General features: G+C 61.1%; 2 protein-coding genes across 4 annotated transcripts; one reads left to right on the plus strand and one right to left on the minus strand.

Annotated features, from left to right (window-relative positions):
* The first annotated feature begins 324 nt into the window (after nucleotides 1–324).
* Nucleotides 325–16,306, plus strand: RPS6KA4 (ribosomal protein S6 kinase A4). 3 transcript variants are annotated; one of them, XM_075006176.1, is made up of 18 exons: nucleotides 359–482; nucleotides 1,841–1,918; nucleotides 2,939–3,010; nucleotides 3,331–3,549; nucleotides 5,023–5,138; nucleotides 5,756–5,863; nucleotides 6,191–6,271; nucleotides 6,693–6,796; nucleotides 7,368–7,518; nucleotides 8,088–8,249; nucleotides 9,850–9,975; nucleotides 10,135–10,268; nucleotides 10,663–10,756; nucleotides 10,989–11,159; nucleotides 11,353–11,544; nucleotides 12,861–13,020; nucleotides 14,346–14,509; nucleotides 15,450–16,305. In XM_075006176.1, exons 2-18 carry the CDS (start codon nucleotides 1,903–1,905, stop codon nucleotides 15,657–15,659), a joined length of 2,280 nt encoding a protein of 759 aa, XP_074862277.1. In that variant the 5' UTR covers nucleotides 359–482; nucleotides 1,841–1,902; the 3' UTR covers nucleotides 15,660–16,305. The 3 variants fall into 3 exon arrangements, with proteins under 3 accessions (XP_074862275.1, XP_074862276.1, XP_074862277.1); XM_075006174.1 differs by lacking the exon at nucleotides 1,841–1,918 and having other exon boundaries at nucleotides 325–482; nucleotides 15,450–16,306; XM_075006175.1 differs by lacking the exon at nucleotides 1,841–1,918 and having other exon boundaries at nucleotides 325–482; nucleotides 6,194–6,271; nucleotides 15,450–16,306.
* A 1,653-nt stretch (nucleotides 16,307–17,959) lies between these two features.
* On the minus strand, nucleotides 17,960–21,395 carry LOC142018823 (calmodulin-1). The gene is made up of 6 exons (XM_075004941.1): nucleotides 21,148–21,395; nucleotides 20,852–20,882; nucleotides 20,505–20,648; nucleotides 19,407–19,513; nucleotides 18,874–19,009; nucleotides 17,960–18,546 (listed from the first exon to the last, which is right to left on the minus strand). The coding sequence occupies exons 1-6, from the start codon at nucleotides 21,148–21,150 to the stop codon at nucleotides 18,518–18,520; spliced, it is 450 nt and encodes a 149-aa protein (XP_074861042.1). The 5' UTR covers nucleotides 21,151–21,395; the 3' UTR covers nucleotides 17,960–18,517.
* Nucleotides 21,396–21,710: the final 315 nt, after the last annotated feature.

Raw genomic sequence — 21,710 nt, forward strand, 5'->3', positions numbered from 1 at the left:
GGGGTCCAGGGCTCCCTCCCCAGAGCAGGGAGCACAGAGGCTCCCCAGTTCCTACCCGGGCTGCAGGGGCAGGCTGCAAGGGGGTTCCCTAGAGAAGCTGCTGGGGGTCTGGTGGCCCCTCTTGGGGGGGGGTTTGCAGGCTATGGGGGGGAGCTGTCAGCCCCTCCCTGGAGCAGGCTCAGGGGGCTCCCTTGGGGTGCCGGCAGGGCTGGGGGGCTCTGGGCGAGGCCTTACGGGGGCGCGCGGTCCGGGGGGCGCGGGGGGCGGGCGGTCCCTCCCCGGGGCGGTCCCTGCGCTCCGCTCCCCGCTCGCTGTCACATTCCTGCCGCCTGAGTCAGGCCCGGAGGCGGCGGCGGCGGCGGCACCAGGAAGCAGCGCCGGGCCCGGGCCATGTAACCCAGCCGAGTCCAGCGGATCCCGGCCCGGCGCGGCCATGGGGGACGGGGCCGAGGAGGAGGCGCTGGAGCTGCCGCTCACGGACGGTAGGGGGCTGGGAAGGGCGCAGGGGGCCTGCAGGGGGAGGGGCAGCTCCTGGGACTGGGGGAAGGAGGGGAGTCGGGGGCAGGTCCCGGGAGCAGTGGAGAAAGCGCGGCGAGGGCGTCCCGCTGCAGTGCCGAGGTGCGGGGAGGAGGCGGGGGGGGGGGGTGACGGAGGTAGTTCGGGGGTGCGGGGAGGGGGAGGGATGATGGGGGAGTTCAGGGGTGCAGGGAAGAGGAGGGGTGGCGGCAGTTCAGGGGTGCAGGGAAGAGGAGGGGTGGCGGGGGCAGTTCAGGGGTGCAGACAGGGGGAGGGGTGGCGGGGGCAGTCCAGAGGCACCGCTGTTTGGAATGGTGCATGCCCCCGGCACCTTCAGGGGTGCAGGGTCCCTGGTGGCAGTGCTGTGGGAGAAGAGCGGGTGCTGGCTGGGGACAGGAAGTGCCGAGCCATGGTGAAGGGAAGGTGACCCCACCTCCTCTGCACCCACTCTCCAGCACCCACTCTCCATGCAGGCTCAGCCCTGTGGGTGGGCAACAGCAACGGGAGCGGGGGTGGGGATTAGTCACGGCTCCCCCTTCCCCGGGGACTGGCAGCTTGGAGGGCTCACGAGCTGGAGGCGTGTGAGCCACGGCCTGCTGGGGGAGTGGGGCTCGGGCTGGCCAGGGACATGGGCAATGCAGCAGGCAGGGAGTGACATGGACAGGGGGTAGGTAGGGCCAGGCTGGGGATGCTAACAGGGAGAGGGTGACACAGGCAGTGGGGTAGGGGCTGCCCCACTCACCCAAACCTGGGCACTGGGCTCTCAATCCCCCCCACCCCCAGGTGCTGGACTTATGCCCAACCTGCCCTGCTCACACTGCCTGGCTGGGCACTAGGGCGTCTCACGTGGCGATCCTGGCACTGCTCTCTGGTGCCTGGGTAAAGCCACAGGAAGCCCACAGCCCGCGCTGGGGGTGGCAGGAGGCACTCGCCGCTCTGGTCTGGACAGCCTCCTGTCTGGGGTCCTGGCTCTTTTGCAGAGGAGCGAGTGAGGGGGTGGGGCCAGGTGAGCATCCTGGTGCCTGTCGCTGGGCGCCAGCTGTGGAGAGTCAGATGGGCAGAGTGGGGCCTCCCAGGGCAATGTGAGCAGTTGAGGGAAGGGTCAGAAACCTCCTTGCAGCTGCCAGGAGCTGAGAGGCAAGGTGGTGCCAGGCAGAACTCAGCTGTGCCTGCAGCCCTGTGGGGGGACAGGCACGTGGGGAGATGTAGGGAGATCCAGCCAGAGTTGGGAGGTGGGGTAAGCAGGTGATCTTACCCAACCTCCTCCCAGGTGTAGGTGCCCCATTTCCTCCTCAGCCTCCTCTGAGCTCTGCCCCCTTTACAGGAGGCGTTGTAGGGACCCTCACTTTGCAGACCCCATGGGGGTGAAGATCTCTCCTGTCCATCATGCCACCAGACCCAGGTTCGCCCTCTCTCCCAGGATCCCCCCAGGGCCTGGTTCCTCTACCCAGAGCTGTGGGGGAACCCCGGGGTTGGGAATCCCCGTTTGGGCAGAGAAAAGTGACATACAAGATACCTGCACAGCAGCATCACAGGGTTGGGCTGGCCTGGTCCACTCCAGAGACCTGGGGGGCTAAGTAAATGGGAATGGGGGAGCCCCCCTGCCCTGGCTCCATTCCAGGGTGTCCCAGGATGTCTGTGGGGATGGGAGTTGCCTGCCCAGCCCCTTGGCACTAGAGCTGCCGTGAGTCACCAACAGGAAGCGGGGACTCCTCATCACGGTGCTCTGACCCCACCCATCCTTGGGGAGAGGCTGAGGCGGGGTGGGACTGAGGTGCAGCAGGATGTCGGCTGACTTTGATCCTCATCTTCTCCATAACTCGATCAGCGTACTGGGGTGCATTAGGAGGAGCATTTCGAGCAGATCCAGGGAAGTCGTTATTCCTCTTTATTCAGAATATTGTGTCCAGTTTTGGGCCCCCCAGTATAAAAAGGATGTGGATTTGCTGGAGCAGGTTCAGCGAAGGGCAACAAAAATGATTAAGGGGCTGGAGCACAAGACCTATGAGGAGAGGCTGAGGAATTTGGGCTTGTTTAGTTTACAGAAGAGAAGACTTAGAGGTGATTTAATAGCAGCCTTCAACTTCCTGAAGGGGAGCTCTAAAAAGGAGGGTGAGAAACTGTTCTCAGTGGTGTCAGATGGCGGAACAAGGAGTAGTGGTCAGAAGTTGAAGAGGGAGAGGTGCAGGTTAGATATTGGGAAAAACTAGTTCACCAGGCGGGTGGTGAAGCATTGGAATGTGTTGCATAGAGAGGTGGTGGATTCTCCATCCCTTGAGGTTTTTAAGTCCTGGCTGAACAAGGTCCTGGCTGGGATGACTTAGTGAAGGTTGATCCTGCTTGAAGCAGGGGGCTGGACTGGATGACCTCCTGAGGTCCCTTCCAGCCCTGTGATTCTGTGATAACTTTGTCTTTGTGGCAGCAAACCTGACTGGCCATGAAGAGAAGGTGGGCATGGAGAACTTTGAACTGCTCAAGGTGCTGGGAACTGGAGGTGAGTGGGATAGACTGGAGGGGCTGTGCCATGGGGAGGCAGATGCTAGATAGGCTGTGCCATTGGGGCACAGGAGGTGAGCATGGGGCACTGAGGGTTGTGCCCATATTCCTCCTCCCAATGGGATGGCACCCTGCCCATACATCCCCTCTCCCCTAGCCTACAGGAAGATCCCCTGCCCCCTTGAGCCTGCTGCCTCCCTCCCCATTGCCCTGAGTCCCTTAGTCCTCTCCAGTGTCCTGGGATCCTCCTCACACGCCCGCCTGCTCCGGGGCCCCAGCCTGCAGGCAGGTCCTCTGACGCTGTTCTGTATCCCCCAGCCTATGGGAAAGTGTTCCTGGTGCGTAAGGTGACAGGCCATGATGCAGGGAAGCTGTACGCCATGAAGGTGCTGCGGAAGGCCGCCATCGTGCAGAAGGCCAAGACCACAGAGCACACCCGCACGGAGCGGGCTGTGCTGGAGCATGTGCGGGCTTCGCCCTTCCTAGTGACCCTGCACTATGCCTTCCAGACCGGCTCAAAGCTGCACCTTATCCTGGGTATGGGGGAACCCTGCGGGGGAGCTGGAAGGGTGGGAGGCAGGGACCCGGGGATGGGGTGGGGCAGATGCTAGGTAGGTGGGGCAGGGGAAGTTTAAAGGAGGGTTTCGGATGATGGGCACCCCAGAGGAAAGGGCTGGGGACAGGATCCATTGAGGTCAGCACCTCCAAGGTTGGGGGATGTGGCACTGGGGCCTCCTAGTTTGGGGGTGGCAGATCCCAGGAGCTGAGGAATAGAAGGACCCCAAGGGAAGGACATTATTATAGGTCCTGTGCAGTGGCACCAACAGCTGCCATGGGGAAGGTGGGAGTGGGGCCAAGAGCAGTCAACTCTCACCACCTCCCAGACCATCGCGCTGGGGTCCCCCCACCAAGGACGTGCACAGATGGAGCAGTACTGCCGTGCGCTTCAAAGGGGCCTGGAGCAGTGGCCACCGCTGCTGCCCCTTTGAAATGCTGCGCGTGGGGGCAGCTGCGCCCTTTGCCTCCCCTGGTTGGTGGGCCTGGAGCTGAGCAAAGGGTTCGTTAGAGCAGAGGGTATGGAACAATGAGACCCAGGGCAGGGGACGTGACAGACACCAAGGTGCAAAGCAGACCCAAGGGAACGGGGATGCGACAATGGGACCCAGCAGGTGGGGGAGCAGGGAGACCCTTGGATGGAGCGTAGGAGGAGCTGGGGAAAGAGCAGTGGTGCTGAGCACAGCTATATTAAATGACAAGTGAGGGGGAAAAAAACATTTTGCCTGATTTTTCCAGGGGAACGTTTTCAAGCTTTTTTTAGCAGGAATTAAAGTGAACTGTGATGTCAGAGCAGCGTTGCTGCCTTGCCTGATGGGAGTTGTAGTTCCTGTGTATGCCTTGCACCCCCGTCCTGTTAGGCACCGCGCACCCTTGTTGAACTACATCTCCCATGCTGCAGCAGGCCATGAGCTTATGACCCACCACCGGGTGTCTTCACAGTGGGCGATGTAATCTGCCCGCTGAGCCTAGCCTACCCAGGAGAGTGGGGTGTGTGTGGGAGGCAGCTCATCACCAGCTCCCAGGAAGTGTTTGGGATATTAGCATGGAGAGGCCATGGTGCATTGTGGGAGATGGGGTTCAGCCCTGGGAACCTGACATAGAGCGTTCAGTGAGCAGGGGAGGCGCCCACACTACATTTCCCAGGATGCACCATGGCCAGGGAAGTCTTGATCATGACTGCTGGAGGTAGGGGGAGGACAGGACTGTGGTGCATCATGGGATATGTATGGCACATGTGGAGTTTCAATGGAAAACAGGCATTTGGGGAAAAAGTTTCTCTTTATTCCCCATCCCCCCATTTTCCCAGGGGCAATGCCTGGGGGAGAGGCAGTGAGGGTGGGGCGACGGGGGAGACAGGCCTTCCCATGCGAGGGGGTGTGATGGACTGCAGGCCAAGCTGCGAGGGGCATGGCGGGGGGGCCTTTGGGTTCTCACTCTGCGGCCCCTCTTTAGACTACGTGAGTGGCGGGGAGCTCTTCACCCACCTCTACCAGCGGGATCATTTCACGGAGGACGAGGTGCGGATCTACGCCGGGGAGATCGTTCTGGCACTGGAACATCTGCACAAGGTGGGATTTGTGCCCAGGGGGTGGGTCAGGAGAGAGCAGGGGCAGAAGGGGTTCTACCTTCCAAGGGGTGCACGTACTGGGGAGGTGGGAAATGTCGGTGGGGGGTGCCCCAGATCCAGAGGGCACACAGTTGTTCTGCTGCAGGAGTACTGTGTGTAGGGATTCCTGGGGGGTTCTGAAGTGCTGTGAGGGTCCCTCTGGGGCTGTGCTGGATGGACTGTGGGGGTGCTGTTTGTGGGGGTCCCTGAGGGGCTGTGCTGGAGGTGTTATGGAGGTGCTGTCTGCAGGGGTCTCTGAGGGGTTCTGAGGGGCTCTGTGAGAGGGGTTGTGGGGCTGTTGTCTGCAGGGGTCCCTGAGAAGCTCTGAGGGGCTCTGTGAGAGGGGTTATGAGGGTGCTGTCGGGGGGGGTCCCTGAGGGGCTCTTTGAGAGGGGTTATGGGGGTGCTGTCTCCATGAGTCCCTGAGGGGCTGTGCTGCAGGGGTTATGGGGGTGCTGTCTGCGGCGGTCCCTGAGGGGCTGGCATTACAGGTCGGGGGCTCTGAGGGGCCCTGGCACAAGGGAGCCTGGGCAATGCAGGGGTGTGTGACTTGCCCGCTCTGCCTCTGCCCGTCTGCAGCTGGGCATCATCTACCGTGATGTGAAGCTGGAGAACATCCTGCTGGACAGCGAGGGGCACGTGGTGCTCACTGATTTCGGCCTCAGCAAGGAGTTCCTCACCGAGGAGGTCAGGCGCCCCCACCGCACCCTCCCTTGCGGCTGCCCTATCCTGCCCCCCGGGGATCCCTGAGGATTCCCCACTGTCTTCCCCCTGGAGATCCCCCCATTCTCTCTGCAGCAAGCCCCCCCACAGGGATCTCCCTGCACTCCTGCTGTGATTCCAAGGGGGGGAAGAGCGTCTCTTTGCTTCCCACGGGGAGGGCTCTTTGCCCAGCCTCCCCCCCAGTCACTGGTGTTGGGAGCTGCGGGGAGGTGAGGACCCCAGTTCTTTGCGGAGGCTCCAAGGCTTGCAGACGGTGCCGAACCCCTCCCTCATCTCACTCCTCCCCCACAGAAGGATCGCACCTTCTCTTTCTGCGGCACCATTGAGTACATGGCCCCTGAGATCATCCGCAGCAAGTCAGGGCACGGCAAGGTGAGCGGGCGGGCAGGGCGCGGCAGCAGGAAGGGCGTCGTGAATGGGGGACACAGTGGGGGAAAGGGCTTGGCGTAGGAGCTGGGGGGGCAGTAGGGGACACAGGGCAGGGACTGGCTCAGTGAGGGGGAGCTGGGGACAGGCGTGGCTGAGGGGGCATGTGGAGACAGTGGCCCGGAGCACTGAAGGAGCAGGGGGTGAGGGGCCAGTGCAGGCAAATGGGGAGCTGGCTCGGGGGGGGCTCAGCCAGTCACTCCCTCCCAGCCCAGCAGCAGGGCTGGGGAGCTGTCTGCTGGGGGTGGGTGTCCTTCTGGGCTCATGGCCTCCTCCCTGGCAGTGGGGGGTGGGGTCAGTCTTGGGGCTGGGGTGGTGGGGGACGGGGGGGTTTCAGGCTCCTCACCCCACACCCCCTCCCCCACAGTCCGTGGATTGGTGGAGCCTGGGGATCCTGATGTTTGAGCTGCTGACGGGGGCGTCGCCCTTCACACTGGAGGGGGAGAAGAACACGCAGGCTGAGGTGTCCAGGTGAGGGGCTGGCAGGGCTGGGAGCGTGTTGGCGGGTGGGGGGATGGCACAGGGAGGTGGATAATGGGGGGTGTGAAGAGGGCGATGGCTGGGCAACGAAGGGTGTTGGCTGGGGGTGGGAAGGATGTTGGCAGCTGCCATGGGGTGCAATGGGGGGAGGGGTTGGGCGGGGGTTGCCGCGTAACAAGGGCAGGGCAGGGCAGGGCAGGGGGTTGGCAGGGGCTGGGGGGTAATGGGGAGGGATTGGGCAGGGGTTGCCAGGTAACGAGGGCAGGGCGGGGGGTTGCCAGGAGCTGGGGGGTAATGAGGAGGGATTGGGCAGGGGTTGCCAGGTAACGAGGGCAGGGCGGGGGGTTGCCAGGAGCTGGGGGGTAACAGGGAGGGGTTGGGCAGGGGTTGCTGGCTAACGAGGGCAGGGCAGGGGGTTGGCAGGAGCTGGGGGGTAACAGGGAGGGGTTGGGCAGGGGTTGCCGGGTAACGAGGGCAGGGCGGGGGGTTGGCAGGGGCTGGGGGGTAAGGGAGAGGGGCTGGGCCAAGGTTGCTGGGTAACAGGGAGTTGTCTGTGCCATAGACGAATCCTCAAGTGCCAGCCCCCGTTCCCAGCTGTCATCGGCCCTGTGGCCCGCGACTTGCTGCAGAAGCTGCTGTGCAAGGACCCCAAGAAACGCCTGGGCTCAGGGCCCAACGGGGCACAGGACATCAAGGACCACCCCTTCTTCAAGGTGAGGGGGAGAGGGGCACCCCCACCCTGGCCACAGCCCACTCGCACATGGCTGTAGTCCCTCAGCCGGGCCCCTCCCAGCCAGGGCAGGGCCCCTTTTTCACAACGCCCTGTGGTAGGGCCCCCCACATACACGCCCCTTGGGTAGGGATCCTGGCCTTTGCCCCACAGCTCCAGACAGAGACCCCCTCATGAATTCCCTTCCCTCGGGAGGGCCCTGCCTGCAGCCCCATCTCATACTGCCGGGCCATTGGGGCTCTGGCCAGGTCCCTCCACCTCATGTCGGCCAGGGAGCCTTGTACGGCCCTGGCACTGCTGGGAAGGAGCTTTGTGTTCATCCCTGGCCCAGGTGCCTCCCACAGCTTGCAGCTTACCCCTGCCTTGCTGCTCTCCTCCGGCTTTGGCACACTTACCACATACACAGTTCCCCTTGGTTACGGTCAGCACCCCACGTCCTAGAATTGGCCCGAGGTGGGTGAGGCCAGTGCTCCCTGCTCAGGCTAGGCTCTGGATCTGTTCTAGACGGCCCCTCCTGCTCACCTCCTCCTCCATTCTGCCCCTTCCCCCCAGGGCCTGGACTGGGCGGAGCTGGCCGCGCGGCGGGTGAAGGCCCCATTCAAACCCATCATCCGTAGTGAGCTGGACGTGCGCAACTTTGCTGAGGAGTTCACCCGCCTGGATCCTGTGTACTCACCTGCCGGGACCCCCCCCAACTTGGACCGCCTCTTCCAGGTGAGAGACACCCTCCCTCCCCGCTTACTGGGATCTGCAGTACCCAGCATCCTGGGCACCTGCCTGCTGGAGCCTTTGCAACCACGCTGCGGATTCCCAGTGTGTTCCCACGCTAAGGTTCCCCCAGTGCCCCTCTTCCCGAGTACTTGCCTCTCCACCTGCCCCGGACTGCATCTTCCAGGTGAGACCTCTGCCCTGCTGTGCCCGCCTCATGCACGTGGCAGCTGTGCTCCATGCCCCAGCAAAGGGCACTGAATCCACTGCTCTCCCTGACAAGGGGGCGGCTCTGGTGTGTGTGTGTGTGTGGTGGTGGGGGGGCCCTGGGAGGGCGTGAAGAAATTCCAGGGGAGGCGTGAGGCGACCCAGCCCCCCCACCATTCCCCGCGCCCAAAGCAAAAGCCGTCCTTTGCTTCCGGCTCTCAGCCCTGCCATTTTACGTGGGCAACCTGGCACAGCCGCTATAAAAAGCAGGCAGCCGGCAAAGACCCACGTGGAGCTAGCTGCCTCTTGCAGAGGGGAATGAGTGTGGGTTGGGGAGAGGAGGTGGAGGTGGAGAAGGATGGGATTAGATGGGGGTGCCTGGCTTGTGGGAGGGAGGGGTTTGGGCAGGGGTGCTCAGGCGGCCGACTTGCAGGGCTCGTGGGGCTTGGGTGGCTGGCCCCAGCATTGCAGGGCTTGGGCGACTCAGGCTGGCGGGCGGGCGGCTGGCCCCAGCAGTGCAGGGCTTGGGCGACTCAGGCTGGTGGGCGGGCGGCTGGCCCCAGCATTGCAGGGCTTGGGCGACTCAGGCTGGTGGGCGGGTGGCTGGCCCCAGCATTGCAAGGCTTGAGCGGCTCAGGCTGGCGGGCGGGCGGCTGGCCCCAGCAGTGCAGGGCTTGGGCGACTCAGGCTGGCGGGCGGGCGGCTGGCCCCAGCAGTGCAGGGCTTGGGCGACTCAGGCTGGCGGGCGGGTGGCTGGCCCCAGCAGTGCAGGGCTTGAGCGACTCAGGCTGGCGGGCGGGCGGCTGGCCCCAGCAGTGCAGGGCTTGGGCGACTCAGGCTGGCGGGCGGGCGGGCGGCTGGCCCCAGCAGTGCAGGGCTTGAGTGACTCAGGCTGGCGGGCGGGCGGGCGGCTGGCCCCAGCAGTGCAGGGCTTGAGCGACTCAGGCTGGCGGGCGGGCGGGCGGCTGGCCCCAGCAGTGCAGGGCTCGGTCAGCTTGAACAGACGGCTCTGGCAGCACAGGGCTTAGGCGGCAGGCAGTTGGCGCAGGCAGCTCTGGCAGCTGGCACGGGGCTCAGGCAGCTGGCGAGCTGGGGCTGCACCAGGTATCTGCGAGGGGCGAAGAAAAACTGCGTGCGCTTATTTTTAATTTGAAACAACATTTTTATATCAAGATTTTGTGTTTATTTTAAATTGCAAATTGAATATTTTGTTAAAAGAGGGGGTGGATGATGGTAAAGAAGAGGTGGGGGGGGCGTAAGGGCTTCTTAAAAATCAAAAGGGACGGGGCGTGATGCCGAAAAGTTTGGGAACCGCTGCTCTGGGTGGGTGCTGCAGCCCAGGAGACAGTCGCAGGCTCCCGTCCCTCCGCCCGCCAAATCTCACCCTTCCCTCCTTCAGGGCTACTCCTTCATCGCTCCCTCCATCCTCTTCAACCACAACGCGGTCACCACGGACGTGCTGGAGCTCGCACTGAGCGGGGAGCGCCCAGGGAGCGCCGCCGTGGCCCGCAGTGCCATGTTGAAGGTAGGGGTGACCCTGCTGAAGAGGTTGCTGGGTCATGGGTGGGGGGGAGGCCTCGGTGGGAGCAGGATTCCTCATGGGGGAGCCCTTGTAGGGGAAGGAGGGACCCCTTCCCAGCAGAGGGCGCTCCTGGTACTCAGCCTTTGCCCTCCCGCTCCACAGGACTCCCCGTTCTTCCAGCTGTACGACATGGACCTGAAGGAGGCAGCGCTGGGCGAGGGCAGCTTCTCGGTGTGCCGCCGATGCCAGCAGCGCCAGGGCGGCGCTGAGTTCGCCGTCAAGATCATCAGCAAGAGGTGAGGTGCTCGCCACTGCCCCACGTGGCAGCTGCTATGGCAACCAACCCCCCCGGTGGGAACGCCCGCACTGCTGTGCCTGTAACAGCCTCTGCAGGTGCTTCCAAGTGCCCGTACTGACCTCCCACAGGGGCCTCCTCGGACTCATCAGTGGGGTTATATGGGTCCCTCCTCACTCCACCATTGCTGACCCCCAGGCTCTCTATTGCCCTCAGTCACCTACCTGGGACCCTTCCCCCCTGCAGCCACCAGACTCCACTCCCCCCCTGCTTACCCTGAGTGTTCTTCCCACCTCCCAGCTGCCCTGTTCCCTTCCCCCAAGTTCCCTCCCTCCCCACATCCTGCCGCCCTGTTCTCTGGAGGCTTTGCTAAGTCTCCCTCCCCTTCTCCCCAGGATGGAGGTGAACACCCAGCGGGAGGTAATGGCCTTGCAGCTGTGCGAGTCTCACCCCAACATCGTCAAGCTACACGAGGTGCATCAGGACCAGGTACCCTCTTCCCTTAGCACCCCATGGGATGAGCACTTCCCTTCTACCCTAGGCGCTGACAGCCCCCATGCCCCACCCCAGAAACGGCTGCGTCTCAGTGGTGGGCAAAGGATCCTTGTGACACTGGGCCCCAGTGCTCCACCCCAGAGGCAGCTGCATTTTAGTGGGGGCAGCGTCTCCATGTTGCAGGATCCCCTCTGCTCAGTGATGCCCCTCCCCTCTCCCTGGGCAGTACCACACATACCTGGTGATGGAGCTGCTGCGGGGGGGTGAACTCCTCGACCGCATCAAGAAGAAGCAGCATTTCAGCGAGTCGGAGGCCAGTCAGATCATGCGCAGCCTGGTGTCGGCCGTCAGCTTCATGCACGATGTTGGTGTGGTGCACCGGGACCTCAAACCAGAGGTATGCTGGGAATGGAAATAAGTTTGCAGGACAGGACCAGGGAATTGGGGTGCAGGGCCTGGCGGACCATGGAACTGGGGTGTGGGGCCTTGGGTTTTGTGCTTGGGAGATTTGGGAATAGGGATGTGGGGCCTGGGGGATTGGCGTTATGGGCCCTCAGACCTCATGGCCTCTTCCTCCTGCTGTCCCCCAGAACATCCTGTACGCTGACGAGTCAGAGGGTGCCCCAGTGAAGGTGATTGACTTCGGCTTTGCCCGCCTGCGCCCCTCGGACTCGCAGCCCATGCAGACGCCCTGTTTCACGCTGCAATACGCCGCTCCAGAGCTCTTTGCCGATGAGGGTTATGATGAGTCCTGCGACCTCTGGAGTCTTGGTGTCATCCTGGTATGCACCGGGGCGGGGGATGGGGAGTATACCAAGTACAAAAGGACCCGAGATCCCTATAGGGCAGGGGCATTGCAATACTGGGGCTCTGAAAGGGCCCCCAGCTCCCTGCTGCTGGGTGTCAGCGCTGTTCTTCACCCCAGCACGCCGGAGGGAAATGATTTCAGCAGGGGGGGAACAATTTAACCACATGTTGGCACTCTCCCGGCCAGCCCGTAGAGCTCAGTGGGGAGCGGGGGGAAGTGTGGACGGCAGCCTGGCTTCCCCCCGCCCACCGCTGCCCCAAGAGGAGAGGGAGGGTAAAGGCATTTGACTTCCCTCTTCCCCCAGGTCCAGGTGGGAGGGGAGGAAACAAAGAGTTAATTCCCCCGCCCCGCTCACTCACATGCTCTCAAGTCTGGACTTTGGCTCCACCCACCAATTATAACCCTGCTGCCCACATATAGAGTGGGGCTGTTAGGAGGTTCCCCTCTTCTGCCATCACTCTCAGCAACGGCAGGAAGACCCGCCCCCCACCCCCCCGTGCTTCTCCAAGGAATTTCTCCTGAGTTGGGTGAGACACACCCGGCCCCAGTGTGGAGATGGGGCTGGCAGGGTCCCCCAGAGCAGTGAACCTGGGATTACCTATGGCAGCTCCCCTCTCTCAAAGCAACGGACAAGGGCTCTCGGCAGACTCAGGCAGGGTCTGTGCCTCCGTTCGGCTCAGGGCAGCTTCCCCCCACCACCCCCCCAGTCGGCACAGGTCGTCTGTGGATGTCTCACATTTTCCAGCTTTTCCCCCAACCTTGATCCCTACACACTGACTGATAGAACAGACGCTGTCGTTCTGCTGCAGGCACCTGACCTGTGCCAGTTAGTGGCAACCTCGGAGCCCAGCCCTGGCCCTGGAGTCATAGCGTTCTGTCCTGAAGCGCTCTGGGGGCTTGTGGGGTGTTAGCGAGGGCCTGCTGCTTGGTGGAACTACTCCAGGGCAAGGGGAAGGGAAAGGCAGGGGCTAGTAGGTTCCCCTTGAAAGCAGAAGTCTGCACTGGGCGGGGGTGGCCCTTGCGTCTTGGCCACTTCCACAATCTCTGTTCCTCTCTGAGCAATGAGAAGGGAAAAAGCAAATGCTCAGGTCTGTGCCGTGCTGGGGGGTGGGTGGAGCTGTGGGATCACCCCCTTCCCAGGGGAAGGGCTGGGACCCCAGCGTGAGGGAGGGGATTTGGGATGCCAGGGGATCACCCTGACTTGGGACATCTTGCTGATATTTGCCCTGTGTTAGCTTCACCCGGACTGATGGGTAACACCCCCTTGGTCTCTCCTCCCCTCCCCCCCAGTACACCATGCTGTCTGGACAGGTGCCTTTCCAGAGCAGCCAGGAGGGCGGCTCACTGACCCATGCGGCTGAGATCATGCACAAGATCAAGGAAGGGCAGTTCTCACTGGAGGGCGAGGCCTGGAGGGGGGTCTCTGAGGAGGCCAAGGAGCTGGTCAGAGGTGAGGGGGCAGAAACGCAGGGTCAATATACAGACCAGTGTTCCATGAGTTGGGGGGTGAGCGTCTGTGTGGCTGGTACACCTCCCCCCCGCCCAGACGACAGGAACACGGGGAGCCCCTCTCCCAAGAGGTGAGGGAGGCGGCACATGTGACAGATCTGGCAATTTCCTGTCGTAGCTTTGGGGAGTTCGATGTTCCGTGTTTCTGTACCATTGTGGGCCAAAGATGGCCTGTATCAGAGGGGTAGCCGAGTTAGACTGCTTGTAATCCCGTGGGAGAGGGGGAACCACAGCCCTCTGGGACTGAAGAACCAGGGGGACTGGGAGGGGCAGTTCTCCACATTCACACAGGCAGCAGCACCCCCTGAAGAGGCTGCATAGACGGGGTCTTACAGGTTTTCCGAGTCCACCAGACTAAGGCATTTTGGATAGCCAGCGCACCCCATGCACTACCCCACACGCCGCTCGTGCACTGGGATGGTGGAGCTCTTCCCTTTCCTCCTCCTCCTCCCTCCAAGCACTTTCAGAGCACCACAAATCCACTCGTCCACCTCCCTCCTGCCCCCGCCCCTGAGCTGGAATGCCACAAATCAGTAGTTTGCAGAGGTTCAAGCTGGGGGGGGGCGAGGTCAGAGCACGATTCAATGGATTTATGGTGCTTTGAAAGTGCTGGGGGGGAGGAATACGATGTGGGGCATCGCATGCGCCATGCGCCTGGGGGTGGGAAGCAAATCGCATGCGCCAGGACAGGCGCATGGGGGTGGGAAGCAAATCGAGTGCACAGGCTGTAGATCAACCCCTCTGGGCTGTGGGTCGCAGGTTACCTGTGCGGCCCCCTGAGTTGAAGAAGTGTCCCACTGACTCATCTTGGTTGCCAGTCACTGGTTAAACTGACTCGGGCTGCTTTGTGATCCAGGAAATGGGCAGTGCCTCCCTTTGGAGGGGGGTTCTCTGTCTTTCCTGGGAAGGGCTAGAAGGACTTAAGTAGGCTGAGCCTCCTATTGGAGAAGGTGGCTGCTCTCTGCAAAGCCACTAGCCGGGGGGCAGGAACATTCATGTAGTTTTCCATAATGCTTGAGCCTGAAGAATAAAGGGGCTGGCTTAGGAAGAGCTGTTCTGGGACTTGTGACTGGTGGCAATTGCAGCTGGTCAGAGCTCCAGCCACAGCTGTCACAGTGTGCGGGGCTGAAGTATTTCTCCCCCAGGGCAGGGTATAGGAGGAAGAGAATTTCCTCTCTCCTGCTCAGAAGAGGGGCTGCTGAAGTGCTATCCACTCATGCCCTGCCATCACTAAGCCATGGGGGCGTTCCCTTTCTCCCACCCCAGGGCTGCTGACCGTGGACCCTTCCAAACGGCTGAAGATGTCAACGCTGCGCTACAGCGAGTGGCTGCAGGATGGCAGCGCTCTCTCCTCCACCCCTCTCATGACCCCTGACATCCTGGAGTCCTCAGGGCCTGCTGTACGCTCCGGGGTCAACGCCGCCTTCATGGTAAGGGGGTTTTGCTTGTGGCACGAGGGAGCTGGTGTAGTGGCACAGGGGAAAGTGGGCTGGTGCAGCAGACCAGTAAGAACTGGCCCATAAACTGCCGTTGGTAAAACACTGCTCCTTTTGCTGCTCCTAACGGGCGGCTCTGCCACAGGGTTTGGTGCTGTTTCCCGGCAGTGCTTCGCCGCCAGACTCTACCACAGGACTGCCACCGGGAGAGGAGCAAAAGGGGCAGTTGTTCCGAGGCCCAGAGATTTAAAAGGGCCTGAGGCTCCTGGTCACTGTTGCAGCCCCACAGCAGCACTCCCTGTAAGCTGTGCACTGGGGCAGCCTCCCAGGAGAGAATCCAGCATGGCACAGCTGATTAGCAGAGCGCCCACAGCCAGGTTTTGTTTCTCTGGGGGGTGCACATTCGTACATGCCTCAGTGCACCTAAAAATTCATTCCACACGTGGATGGAAAAGATTAAAGGGAACATTGCCTTGGACCCTTAAATTGCTGCTGGAGGCCCGGGGCTCCTGGCCACCATAGCAGCGGTATCCATGAAGTACTGGCTGAGGTGGATGGTCCCGAGCCCTGACCCTTCTGTCCAAGGCCCCACCCACTCCAGAGGCCCAGCACTACCCGCCTTGCCAAGGATGCAGGGCCCGGTGCAGGACGCACCACTAAGTCCCACTGTCTGCTTTCACCCCACGTCGTGATGGAGGGGGCAGTCCTTGGCAGGGAATGGAACCCTCCTGTTGGGGCTGGCTCAGGCAGAGGCATGGGGAGCAGATGGGGCTTCAGAGGAGCAGTGTCAGGGAGGAAGAGGAGAGGGTCTGAATAGGTTGGGTGGGGGTTTAGGCCATAGAGTTGTGGGGGGAAAGACCAGGGCAGGGGAAAGTTGGGGGATGAATCTTTATTTGCAGCCCATCTTCTGTCTCCAATATTTCTCCACCCCCAGGCCTTCAACAAGGGCAAGCGCGAGGGCTTCTTCCTCAAGAGCGTGGAGAATGCACCCCTGGCCAAGCGCCGCAAGCTCAAGATGTCCAGCACTGGGGCTGAGGCCCGGCGCAGCTCCTCATCCTCTTCTTCCTCTGGCTCCTCCTCGGCACTCCCCACCCGGCACCCCCGCCCCAAACCGCATGGCCGCCGCCACAATCCCCTCTCGTAGCGCCTGTGGGGCAGGGAGGGGGGCTATTTATTGTCTTGATTGCTTGTGGGGGAGAATGCGGGTGGGTCTCTCATATGGGGTTTTTTAGGGGTCTGAGCCTCTTTTGGGGGGATTCTACCCCCACGTGGACATTTTTTCATTCATCTTGGTTTTGTTTTTTTCATTTTGGTCATGGGGTGGGGGGTTGTCTTAATGTGACAAATTTGGTATCTCCCTGGAGTTAACGTGGGGGTGGTTTTGAGGTTGACAGGTAAGTGGTGCAGCCCTGGGGTGATTGTAGGTGGTGTTCTTTGGGACAGGTGGGGAAATCATGGGGATGCAGTGCAAGGATATGTCCCTGCAGTGGATGCACATGCCTGTGGAATAGCTAACAGACAAACCCTCCTCCCCTCGGCTTCCAGGTGAGACTAGGGTCCCTCTCTGCCCCCAGCAATTCAGGCTTGCCCCAACCCACGGTTGCAGGGGAAGCAGCTGATCTCTAGAGGGGAGAGAGATCCTGTGAGTTTTGCCACTGCCACAACCCCCCACGAATGAGGGCAGGTCCCTTCAGCCAGGCTCTGGAGCTGGAGTGCATAGTGAAAGTTAGAGTGCTAGGGTCACCCTGGCCCAACCAAAAGGCGGGGAGGGGGAGATGTTTGTGGAAATCTGTTTCTTTTGGGGGGGGGGGGGTGGATGGACAGACGGACGGCATGGGTACTGTCTCCCCTCAGGATTGTGCTGGAGGAGAGATCTAGAGCAGGGGCTTCGACCAAGGTGCTGTGCTGTCCTAAACAATGTCTCCCCCAAGGCTGCTGTTACTCTGACACCCCTGCTGTGGGGGAAGGGGGCAGGCCCCCCATTGAGCAATGGAGCACAGGGCAGGGAGGTTACAATTAATCCTTGGAATTTGGGGGGGGGGCTACACTTGCTCCTCCCCTGATAACAGTGGGGTGGGGGTAGGGGAAGAAGGCAAGAGATTTTTAAGAGAGAGAGATCTATTTTTAAACTAAAAATGGGGGTGGGTGTGTGGGTGGTCTCAGGATACAGCCCCTGCCCCAGCTGGGAGTGTCTGACAAAGCCACCATCCAGCAGGATGAACCCTTGACCTGTTCCATCAGAGGTAATGGGGGGGAAGGGGCAGCATGGGCGTAACAGGCTGGGGCGGGGTAACTTAGCAGTGGGGGGGGGGGGGCTGGACCAGTCACTTTAAGGGGTGTTTGTGCAATTGGCTCTGCCAAAGATTGGGGCTCGGGGGGCGGGTCAGGGCCAGGCCTCGGGAGCTGGGAATTGCAGTCACCCCCTGCACTGGGAGCCTCCATGCTTCGCCCCCCGCCCCTATGTACGGGTCAGCCTGGGCCCTGCTCGCCTCTCCTGCGCTCCCCCCCTCGGCTTTGGACGCAGCTCAGACTCGGGGATGAGGGTCTCGGGGCGCGGGCCGGTATCGGGGCGGGTCGCCCCGGGCCGCGCGAACCACCTGTTTGTATTGAGAATAAAACTCCTGTGACAAGAGGCCCGGCGTGTGTGGGGGCGGGGCGGAGTGAACCCGGCCAGGAAGTTGTGCGCGCGCCGCCAGCTCTCATTGGTCCTTCCCTTGGGCGGGGCCGTCCCTCGTTCGTGCCGCTGGCGGCCAATGGGGTGAGAGAGTTCACTATAGCTGGAAACCTGCCCGCCAGAGCCAAGGGCCCCGCTGAAGGCGCCACTGATTCGTGCTGCTGGGCTGGAGCTCCCTGCCACGTGCACCCGTCTCCCCCGGCAGCCCCAATGCCGTCTGCCGGCCTCTCGTCCTACAGGTAGGCCCCCTCGATGAGCGTGCGGGGTCGCTACCCTGCTGGCAACAAAGCCTAGCGTGAGAAACCGACTGTGCCCCTATTTCTCCTGTAAAACATTGAGAAGAGCCGTATTTTGTTTCTGGGTCAGAAGCGAACTGGGGCTCCCTGAGGAGAGGAAGGGCAAGATGTAGAGCAATGGACTCCAGCCAAAATCTAAACAGAGAAGATACCCAGGTTCTCAAGAAGGGGTGGCCCTGAACATGGCCCAGCTTTGATGTGCTAATGCCATTGGCAGAAAGCTGAAGCCAGGCAGCTGTAGCTTTTTCATAGCATAAGGGGTCTATCCCCCTCCCCCCCCAGAGGTTGACAGCACTTTACTAAACAACTTTATCTGGTGACCTAAATTTGAAGTCCTGCTCTAGCAACTTCCACAAAGGCTATATTAACATGGACCTGTTCTTATGCCCACCCCTTAAACACACCTCACAGCTATAGCCTCAGGAAAAACTAGTGCACACGCACACACACACACACCCACTGCTGAGGCAGCACTTGGAATAGAAACCACACAGAGAGACTTTATTGAAAATAAAACCTTACACCACCTGGAATGGAACTGAAGCATCCCCCCAAAGCCAATATGGATTTGGGGGAGGGGAGGGAAAGGAATTAGATCAAGGAGGAGTACTAAGCAGTTAAGAAATTAACAGTCACAATATCCAACATACGCAGATACATCCAGGAAGGCAACAGTGGCCAGTCAAAGACAAAGTCAGCTGCCCTACCACCATCCATGAGCATTCAGGTGAGATGCTGAATATGGAAGGGAGAAGAATCATCAGATGGAAAGCAGTTTGCAGAGCCAGCCCACAGCAGGGGCCTGCTCCCCCAAACCATTTAGGGGGAGCAGGCCATAGGCCCTGCTGGGCTCCTGTCCCTGTGGCGCCCAGCATACAAGCACACATTGCGGAGGAGGTGAGAGCATGCACTGTCCTCAAAGGAGAGCAGCTGCTGATGGCAGGATGGCACCAGGGACAGGGGAGGGGTGATGTGGCAGCAGTAGGAAGAGTCCATCCAGTCTGTACAGGGAATGGGACACCCTACCAGAGTCTACTTAGCTGTCATCATCTGTACAAACTCTGCAAAGCAAAGGCACAGTGTCAGAGACCAAGAGAACAGCCTGACTTCCCTTTCCCCATCACTTGCCTAATTTCAGGCAAAACCCATTTCCACTTCCTCCATCCAGGTTGTTGGAGTTCCATGCCCTGGAGCCAAAAGCATTTGTGACACCATGAGCTCCAGAGCTGGGATGAGGCACCCTTCCTCCCAGATTCCTCCATACCCACCGTACTGGGGAGAGAAAGCTCAACTGAACCCCTAGGGAAACTAGGGCCTTCTTCAGGGTGGTATGATCCTGAGCAGCAACTGTACCCTCTGAACAGTCAAAAGCTGCCCTACACCCTCACCTTCATAGTTGACCTGGCCATCACCATCAATGTCAGCTTCCCGGATCATTTCATCCACCTCCTCATCTGTCAGCTTCTCACCCAGATTGGTCATGACATGGCGCAGCTCAGCCGCACTGATATACCCATTCCCATCCTGGAGGGGGGGCAAGTGCCATGTCAGGTGAGAGGGCTACAAAGCTGCCACCAGTCAGCACAGGAACCCCAGGGACCTCACCCTGTTAGTCTCAGAACAGACCTAGGGAGGAGGAGCAGCTAGTGGGCCATATGGGCACTCCCTCTTTCTGCTTCCACCCCCCAACACACAGCCACCTACACCAGGTAGCTGATGACTCTCCAGACCCATGTGAAAGGGGGAGGTGTCCAGCTGGAAGCACACGGACACAGGAGGGAGCTTTGGACTCAGCTGTTCCTGCAGGGAGGTGTTTTAGTGGCAGTTGCTCTTTTGGAGCTCTTGAGGAGCAAGGGAGATGGGAGGTACATGCACAATCACTAGGGATAAGAGGGAGGAGGTGGAAACCCGGCTGCCTCACCTTGTCAAAGACTCGGAAGGCCTCACGGATCTCCTCTTCGCTGTCCGTGTCCTTCATCTTCCTTGCCATCATGGTTAAGAACTCAGGGAAGTCAATGGTGCCATTCCCTGGTGCAATGGAAGAGAGCATTAGTGCTGGGACTGACACAGGGCTGGATGACCTGCACAGCCTCCCCCACAGCATCCAATACCCTCTGTCCTGCAAATCCAGACCCTAGAGTGCACAATGGCTTGGGGGGGGGGGGGGGGGGAGTTGAGAAGAGAAGTCAGGGACCCAAATGCCAAGCTAAGTGGGGACTTGGGAGCTTTGGGAAATTCACTGAAGCACATCCTTCCCTCCAAATACAGGCTTGCCCTCCACCCAAGTTGAGATGCTGAGAGCCTAGAAACAACCCCTGAAGTTTTGGAGCTTGGCCTACAAACCTTGTGTCAACCCCCTGGGTGTAACTCAGGTACAAACACCACACTGGAGTAAGAGGTAGCTCTCTGTGGACACCCCTAGCTTTGCAATTTGGAAGCAACAGGCCTTTGAATAAGGCGATTCTCAGATCAACCCTGAGTGACCATTGACTGTGTTAGCAGGGTAGTTAACAGCAGCACCCGCAAGGTGAGGGCTGGGATTAGGTGAATCACCCAGGGACCTCAGGCTAGACAGGGCCTTCTGGGTCATCAAGGCCCTGCTGCAGACAGGCTCATCAAAATCTCAATCAGAATCTTATCAATGTTTTCTCCCACTCCTATGGAAAGGATGTTCCAGAACCTCACTCTTAGCTTCAACAGCTCTTCTCCCTCCCTGATGGATTTACAGAGAACAATCAGATTCACCCCACGCGATTCATGTGACCGGTCTATACAAAATCTGCTCTTTCAAGCTTCTGTCCCATCCCGATTGGCCTAGAAACCCCCTCCCTGTCTCTGGTCCAGAGTTCACAGTTTAAACAAAGACTCATAAGGGAAACTGAGGTACAGAAAAGGAAAAAAGTTCAAACTGGGAGCGATGAACAGAGCAGTATAGTACCCTCCACCCCCCTCCCCCCCGCGGACACCACAGGCCGTGGCAATATTCCCACACCCCATTGGCATCTCACTTCCCTCTCACCATCAGCATCCACTTCATTGATCATGTCCTGCAGCTCTGCCTCGGTGGGGTTCTGCCCCAGGGATCTCATGACAGTACCCAGCTCCTTGGTGGTGATGGTGCCATCCCCATCCTTGTCAAAAAGGGAGAAGGCCTCCTTGAATTCTGCCGGGGGGGGGGAGGAGAGGAGTCAATAGCGGAGGGCACCTGCCACAGGGCCCTTCCCCCCCCCCCCCCCCCCCGCAGTCCTCTCCCTCCCCTCAGCACCCGGACCAAACAGGCTCCTGGAGCGGTGCCCAGCCCTAGGGTGCAGCGCCAGGTGCCCCGCACAGGGGAAGGGGGGGCAGCAGGCGGAAGGGAGGCCTCACCTGCGATCTGCTCCTCCGTCAGCTGGTCTGCCTGCAAGAGAGCACAGGGTTACTGACCCGCGTGCCTGGCGCCCCCCCAGCCGTGCCCCCGATCTCCTGGGGGAGGCGATTCTGCCCCCCCCCCCCCGCACGCAGCACGGCTGCCGCCTCCAGGGCCCCCACTGCTCATGGGGGGGATGCCCCCACCCCGTCTCTCGCCGCGCGCGCCCCCGCCCGCCCCCCCCCCCGTTGCCAAGGAGCCTCAGCAGCCCCCCACCCACGAGACACTCCCCCCCCCCCCCGACCCCGCATCTTGCCATGGCGGTGGCGACGGGGGGCTGGTGCTACGACCGTTCAGTTCCCCGTGGTTCTCGGCTCCCTCCGCCCGGGCCGCGCCGCCCAGATCCCTCCGCCCGCAACGAGTCCCGGACCCAGCAGTGGCCTTCCGTTGCGTTTTGCGCCGAGCCCTTTAAATACCGCCCGCCCGGCACGGCCACGTGACCCGCTTGCCGCGAGCCCATTGGCCTGTTCCCACCTGCAATGCGTCAGGGAGGCCGCTTAAAGGGGAAGGCGGCGGCCGTACCGCTCGTCAACCGACGTAAAATGGCTGGGGCGGGGAGTAAAGAGGCTGTCCACAGCCGGAACAGGTGGATTTAAAGGCAGGGTGGTGTGTTAAAGGAGAGGGCGCAAAGCGCCGGGGGAGGCAGAGGCGCTGGCTCCCAGCATGCATCGCCCAGTCATGGAGAGGGGGTCCAGCATGCACTGCTGCACCCCTTCTCCTGTGCCACGGGGCAACCACATGGGCTGCACCGGGGCTCCCAGAAATGGACTCACTCCTCTCCCCGCCCCCCTTGCCCCAGGAGCACACGGAGGGGCTGCC

The sequence above is a fragment of the Carettochelys insculpta genome, chromosome 11 (genome assembly GCF_033958435.1).
Source record: "Carettochelys insculpta isolate YL-2023 chromosome 11, ASM3395843v1, whole genome shotgun sequence".
Classification (NCBI taxonomy): domain Eukaryota; kingdom Metazoa; phylum Chordata; order Testudines; family Carettochelyidae; genus Carettochelys; species Carettochelys insculpta.

Coding starts and splice junctions, on each gene's coding strand:
- RPS6KA4 (XM_075006174.1), top strand. CDS start 434: ATGGGGGACGGGGCCGAGGAGGAGGCGCTGGAGCTGCCGCTCACGGAC. Junction 483..2,938: donor GGAGCTGCCGCTCACGGACG/GTAGGGGGCTGG, acceptor TCTTTGTGGCAG/CAAACCTGACTGGCCATGAA. Junction 6,797..7,367: donor ACGCAGGCTGAGGTGTCCAG/GTGAGGGGCTGG, acceptor TCTGTGCCATAG/ACGAATCCTCAAGTGCCAGC.
- LOC142018823 (XM_075004941.1), bottom strand. Junction 20,649..20,851: donor GACGGAGGAGCAGATCGCAG/GTGAGGCCTCCC, acceptor CCCCCCCGGCAG/AATTCAAGGAGGCCTTCTCC. Junction 19,010..19,406: donor CCTTCCGAGTCTTTGACAAG/GTGAGGCAGCCG, acceptor CCCCCCCTCCAG/GATGGGAATGGGTATATCAG.